General features: G+C 39.4%; 1 protein-coding gene across 1 annotated transcript; it reads right to left on the bottom strand.

Moving 5' to 3' along the window:
• Window positions 1–648: 648 nt before the first annotated feature.
• On the bottom strand, window positions 649–6,124 carry LOC137970860 (ATP synthase mitochondrial F1 complex assembly factor 2-like). The gene is made up of 8 exons (XM_068817483.1): window positions 5,887–6,124; window positions 5,378–5,422; window positions 4,377–4,522; window positions 4,167–4,264; window positions 3,400–3,480; window positions 2,178–2,287; window positions 1,916–2,031; window positions 649–1,491 (listed from the first exon to the last, which is right to left on the bottom strand). Exons 1-8 carry the CDS (start codon window positions 6,032–6,034, stop codon window positions 1,366–1,368), a joined length of 870 nt encoding a protein of 289 aa, XP_068673584.1. The 5' UTR covers window positions 6,035–6,124; the 3' UTR covers window positions 649–1,365.
• Between the last annotated feature and the right edge of the window lie 716 nt (window positions 6,125–6,840).

A 6,840-nucleotide genomic window follows, 5' to 3' on the forward strand; every position in this document is an offset into this window, starting at 1 on the left:
AAAAAGGTCTTAATAACTTTTTGAACATTTATCCTGCACAATGTTTTGTCATAGTTAAGAATCCCGTTTTGCTTATGACAAATTCTAAATAAATTTCTTAGTAGTTCGTCTTATGGAGAGTTAAGCAATAGATATTTCAAAGTTACGCAATGAAACCAGGCTCCCTTCACCGCAAACTGCCTTATTTTCACCAGGTAATCTAAAACTCCTTCTCTCTCCCTAACCTTAATCCTAGCAGCGATATCCGCAGAAATTCCACATCTTTGGGCTACAGTGGCTACGGTAGTGCGCATGTTCTAGCCGTAGCGAATGTCACCGTTAATAAGCCAATCGGAAGCGACGTTATGGTTCGTGCGGGAAATTGACACGCACGCGTGAAAATTTCGTTCAGCCCTTAGCTCATTAGTGATTGTTTCATAATCGAAAATTTTTACACGTACGTGTAAATTTCCAGCACGAATTATAACCAAGTGAAGCTATGATCCTCGCAGTTATGATTTCACATTCGCAGTTCAATATATCATTGATTTCATATATCATTTCGTTCATTGACGAATTATAACGTCGCTTCCCATTAGCTCACAAATTATAATTATGTTGCTGTTCGCTCATCAAACTCCTGAAACTCGCTTCGGAGCAATGACAATATTTCATCCAAATACATTTTAATTCCAAACTGTTCATGGAATACTTGTTTCGTCGAATAACATCTGACAGGTCCATGTTCTTCGCCCCTTTTGTGAAACACAAACTTCATGCGCATGTGACTTTCACAACCTTTGGTACACTGCATGCTCGGTGTCACGGTTCGGGTCGTGATTAATTGTTGGGTCTAATTGCGTGCGCATGCTTTAAGTGCAACGACAAGAAACGACAAGACATTGCAATGAGTAGCCTTGTTCCCTGATCAGTCGCCGAGTCTCTGTGTAGACACTTTCGTGCGTGACGGCTTTAGTTAAAAAATTCAAAATACCATCCACTTCATACTCGATTCCATCCGACGACTTCAGTCACAAGTGATGGATACAATAACTCTCATAACTCGCATTTAATTTACGTTTCGCGTGTTGGCGCTTTTTCACCAGGTTTCTACAGTGCATTTTCCGAAACGAACGGTTTACGTTGGAGACATCAATTTTGAATCGGCTTCGCGGGCAAAAGATCTTGTCAACTCAACTTGAAGTCAAAATTTAGAACTCCACATCTCCACTCCTTATAGTTTTTTTAGAAACCTCATTCTTTGGCTCGCCCATCTGATCCGAAGCGAACTGGATCAAGGAAAGTCAACTCCGTATTCACGAGTTAAGTTCTTCAAGGAAACAGCCTTAAACTGACAGGTTATTTTGCTGTTGACCCGTTTTGCTGCTAGGCTGAGCTTGAGGACAAAGCTCCGCTGTTAAGGCTGTAAAACAAAGCTGCCGCCGCCACTCGGCTCCTAGTTTCCATCAACTCCAAATCATGCGCCCACTCCACGCTTCCCCACCGACTAATCTGCAGTAAACGAAAAAACATCACCACCACCACCAACAACAACAACAACAGCAGCAAGAAAGCTTGAAGTTTCATGGACATACTGCACATAAGAATCCTAAAATGAAACTTCAATGAGTTGCCACGAAAAATTTAGCTAGTACTAATTCTGAAAGCAACGGCTTTTCTGTAACTGACAAAAATTGAAATGAAATAAACTCAAAACCAGAAATAAAATGAGAAAGCCAGACACCGAGAAAATTTTTTCAAGCAGAGCATTAAGTGAAAATATCAACCAACACGTTGCGTTATTTCAAGGGAACTGGACGGCGGATCACATGAATGGGAGAGGAATGTTTAATCCCCGCTACGCAAACCTGTCTTGTAAAGAACTCTTTGCCCTTTCTGTAAAACGTTGTACAAGAATTCAATACCCTTTACAAACCTGGAATTCGAGCTCTAATCTGGATAACGCCACCGCTCTTTCCACAGTTAAATGATTGTCAACAAGCGCCATGGACAGAATAATTGACTTCAATGTTTCTACCGCAAACTCAATGCCTAAAAGGAAATTTTGCAATTCAATGAGAACATTTGTGGCAACAAAATTATTTCAAAATACGTGTAAGATCAGCGCGAAATGTGATGTAAAAACGAGGAAGATAAAGATGTGGAGGTTAAGGCTTAAGAAATGCCCAAGTACTGACCTGTGAGAGACCAGGTATTGAGGGATGAGAGATGAGATTGAAGCTTCTGTATGGCATCATGTGGTACAGATATGAAAAGACCATTGCTCGGTTCAACTGACACATCGTATCTACAGAAAGGAAAAAAACATGAGGTGTTGAAGCACATTTTGCATTCTATGTTAAAGTGCACTGATGTTGTCAAACATTTTCCCCAAAACTTGCCAGTTGTCTTTTTAACACTGTTAACATAATTATCAACAACTAATCAGCTTCAAATGCCTAGTTCCAAAGCTACCTGCACATTGTGGATAGATCTCAACTTTCTTGATGGTCAACATTGTCCATGTGTCGAATTATGCATCCCCATTACAGAGATGCCAACCTATGGAGATCTAAAATCTGGAGATTTTTTCCTTCCGGTCTCCCCATCTCTCCCCCTCGATCAACCTACCCACTCCCCTCCCCTCCTCTCCCCCCAAAAACGCACCCACCCATCCCCCAGCAGCTCCTTCAGAATACAAGAATATTCTGCTGCCATTGTGAATTTGCGGGAAAACAGGGTACTCATGTCAATAATTTTTATTGGTTAATGGGAGATACAATCAAACAATCGGTTATATGGTTATGATAGCTAAAGAAAGCCATTTTGTTTAGTTCTATTAACGTGTGTTTGAAACTCAGAGATGAAGAAATGCATTAAGAAACAATGAAACGAGTTAGAAAAAATCGATTTTTTTTAAACTGTGGGGATGCAATTTGAGTCTAGAATGGAGAAACGTCTGTGAAAGGTTCAGAGTCGTTTTTATCCGGGAGATTTAATGACCCGTACGGGAGACCGGGAGATTCGTTCCGTATCCGGGAGAGGCACGTATGCCATTATCCCAAGCTAACCAATGTTAGCCAACAATACGCTTAATCAGGAAAAGAGCTAATGCTCAAAAAGTGAGCTTCCCAATTATTTTAAAACCAAGGAACTAATGACATTTCCTTTTACCAAGTCATTTCTCACAACCAAATTTCTGTACTTCATTAAACCACCAACTCAGCAACACAGTAGCCTGCGTGGCAGGCCGTAGAAAGGAGCACCGGAGTGTAGGGAGGGAGGGAGGGAGGAGGGACGCTAGCAACACAGTTTCTTTAGAAAGTAACTCCTTGAAGCAAAAATAGTCCATTGTTTAGATCTGCCTTAAAAAATAAACAATCAAAGAAAAGAAAATAATGATTTATTAAGTTCTCTCACTTCATATCAAACCAATCAATGAGCGGCTGCCATTCTTTTCTTTGTAACTTCACCAACTCTTCAGGCTCATTAGCATAAAAACTGCAAAAAGATAAGAAATAAAATGCAAAGTTTTTTGAGCAAGACAAAGCAAGACTTTTTTAGCCTAGATCGGGGAAGGTAATAAATTGGTATACTAAAATATAGATCATAAAACCTCTTTTTCATGATAATAATGTTTACTGCTTACAAAGAGCAACTAGTATTACTAAATAAAGAATAGCTTCCATCTGGCCCAAAAATGTGCTCAGATATTTGTCCACGGGTGTTATCTGTTCTGAGAAGCCAAGCTTGAGGAAAACTGTGAACTTTGAGGAAAGGATAACATCCAAGGACAAATTTCTGAGCATAAAGTCAAATGGAGGCTACTGTGTATTATCCTTCAAATATTATTTTTTGCAAGACTGGAGCTTACAAACTAGATGAAACATTTTGGAACAGCTTACCGTCAAAAACGTTTACAGCGTATGAGGTAGATTTTTTGGTGTTTTCTGGTACCGCTTTATTAACCAGCAAGTTTATTTCTTCTTCCGTCACAAAAGCAAACCATTCCCCCATCGTAAAATTAATTTTAGTTGCAAAAATTTTGGAAAATTGGGGAAGATCATAGGATATTCCCCAGTTTTAGTTGGGGAATATTCAGTCATGTGATGCATTAAGACCAATTGCATGTGAGCGAAAACATTTTGATGGATTATAAATAACCATATCCAAACAGAGTTACATACCATATGGTGTCAGAGCTTAAAAATTCCAAAATATGTGAGATTTGCTCCCCTCGCGTCCTTGTTTTTGGATTGTCAATCACAGTATTGCTTAGTGACGTCTGACAAAACAGAAGGACAAAATAATATCCAGTTGTTCAAATACAAACTAGGTGAGATGAAACTTCTTTTTGCATCTTAAGTGTTGTGTTTACTTATTAGGTTTTTTCTTACCAGATGCATGTTCTCAGGTTTGATGGTTTCCCTTTGTGAGTTCCATTCCACTGCAACAGCCATAGCCAAGGGCCTGCTGGGTACAATAAGTGGTTTCCCTGCAGGTGTCTTGACCTTCTTGTTGTCCACTGTGATTTGATAACCACCTCCAATACACCAGAAGAAGAGAAGATTTCAGTTTGATGTATGCACGCCCCTTCCAGACAAGTTTACTATTCAATGGGGGCTGGATTGGATGGATGAAAGGGTTAAGAAGTGCTAAGTTTCTCTACAGTAGGGCATATAAACTCAAAATAATTTGAGAGGTCACAGGTTTGCATCCTGATTTATCACCAAAACATGCACATGTCATTAAATGATAAATTATTTAACCCTTTCACAAAATTTATTTCCGCATTGTATGAAAGAACCTTCTGCCAAGAAAATGGACAAGGGGGATAATTATTATTTCTTTTTACCATTATGTCATTTCCTAACTTCAACTGAAGTGTATTATCCATCAGAGTATTAAAATTAATAAGTGTAATATAACTATTAAATTATACAAGAGATTGAAAGGCCTATTTGCTGTATAAAAAAATGACAGCAGTTTCCTTGCTTAGTAGAGGTCTGTTTTCTTATGTGTTTGCTGGGATGACGAGTAAGAGAAAAGAGACCTATGCCATTGGTCAAAACTCATTTTGATCCAAATGCCGTCCACAATCTTGGACGGCACTCTTTACACCACATACCACATGCCCCATGATATGTTTGCTGACTGTGACTTGAGCCCGCTGTGTCCTGCACATTCCTTTACAGTCATTCCACTGTTGTTAAGTGAATCCACACAACATGAAGTATCACGTGAGGATTTTCCTGCTACGTAACCACCAAGTATGCTAAAGACAATGAGCTTTGACCCACGGCAGAGGTCTCCTTTTCCCGTAGTTATCAGCCAAGTGAATACAAAAGGAAAAGAGACCTCTGCTATCAGGGAGGACAGCAGTTGTTGTTCTTTTTACCTTCAGCTTCCTCAATTCCTACTTTATTGTAAAATCTCTTCTTTTCTACAACAAAATATTTTGACATCTTAGTTGCTGTTACAATTTCTCCTCTCAGGGAAATTGCTTAGGGTAGAGTTGCACTGGGTTTACAATTAACTATCTTTCCTATCTTTTTAAGTTAAACATCACCAACAACATATTCCAGGATTAAGGCAAAGTTTGATTGTACCGTTGGACTTCTTTGGGGTGGCACATGGATATGGGACTTAGTATATCCAAAAGTGAAAAACTTTGCGCCAGAGAGATCTTTTAAACGTATGAAGTCGCCTTCTTGTTGGCAAATGCTGTTTGCCATTGGGACAACTAAAACCTAAACTGAACTATTAGAAGCTCACACAGCTGGACCTTGAACAATAATATGACAACAACTACATACACATATTTAGGAACTGACAGTGAAAGGAAAAAAAAGTAAAAACAAAAATAAAGCAAACAAAATACCACTTCAAAAAAACCGAAAGTTTCACCTCGAAATGACGAAGAGGGCCTTGTGATTGTCAAAGAACTATGTGCAAAATTAACTCTTGCAGACGTAACTCGCCCATCGATACATTTCCAAAGCTTTAATGTCTTATTAGCAGACGAAAACACTCGCGATCGCCAAATATTGTGCATCGCAAATGTCTTTAAAGTACTACACAACCAAAAGCTAGGGCCAAGGGTTGCACTCTGACCGCCATTTTCATGTCTTGGCAACCAGGTCTTTTGATGTTGGCGTGGGAAGGCTGGGTGAAAATCTCACTAAAGACGTATCAGATTTTTTTAGCACTTGCCACGCAGAACTTTTGCCAAAAAGGCAAAAAAAAATAATAATAAAATTGGAGGGTCACCGTGCTCGCTTTTGAGATCATGAGGTGCACTTTTAGAAACTAAATTCAATGTAAACTCTCATCATTGTACCTGAAGAAGGATCAGGGGCACCCAACGACCAATTTGTTGTAAATTGTATTATTATACCCCAGTTAATGAAAATAAATGTTATTAAGGCATTTTCAGGTGTTTTTCAGTGTTGCTGGGAAAACATTATCTGTTCCTTTTTCCCAGCAAGACACACAAGAAATTTCCCAGCCAGCTAGATAAAGTTGGTTGGTTTCCCAGCCAGCTGATCAAATTTATTTCCCAGCCAGGAATTCCGCGCGCTTTCAAATCCCTCGATCCAAAACGACGGAACAAAAGCGACAAAACCGGGACAAAACAGGTTTTTTCCGCAAGCGCAATAACTCTGACGTGCCGTCGTATGTTTGTGACTACTCTCTGGGAGAGGGAAGGGGTCCTTTTTTTTTTTTTTTTAGTCGTCCTCAGTCTTCAGAGTTTCTACAGCCAGCTCGGGTTGAAATGCTAGAAAAAGTCAGTAATTCCTAGGCAAAACCTCTATCAATAACAAAATTTCCCAGCCAGCTAATCGAAACACCTGTATTTTT

Source organism: Montipora foliosa, chromosome 9 (assembly GCF_036669935.1).
Source record: "Montipora foliosa isolate CH-2021 chromosome 9, ASM3666993v2, whole genome shotgun sequence".
NCBI classification, from domain to species: domain Eukaryota; kingdom Metazoa; phylum Cnidaria; class Anthozoa; order Scleractinia; family Acroporidae; genus Montipora; species Montipora foliosa.

Excerpts from the sequence above, each read along its gene's own strand:
- LOC137970860 (XM_068817483.1), bottom strand. The coding sequence starts at position 6,034 with ATGCACAATATTTGGCGATCGCGAGTGTTTTCGTCTGCTAATAAGACA. Across the intron at positions 4,523-5,377 it reads AGGAATTGAGGAAGCTGAAG|GTGGTTATCAAATCACAGTG; the intron begins GTAAAAAGAACA and ends GGTGTATTGGAG. Across the intron at positions 1,492-1,915 it reads GATTAGAGCTCGAATTCCAG|ATTAGTCGGTGGGGAAGCGT; the intron begins GTTTGTAAAGGG and ends CGTTTACTGCAG.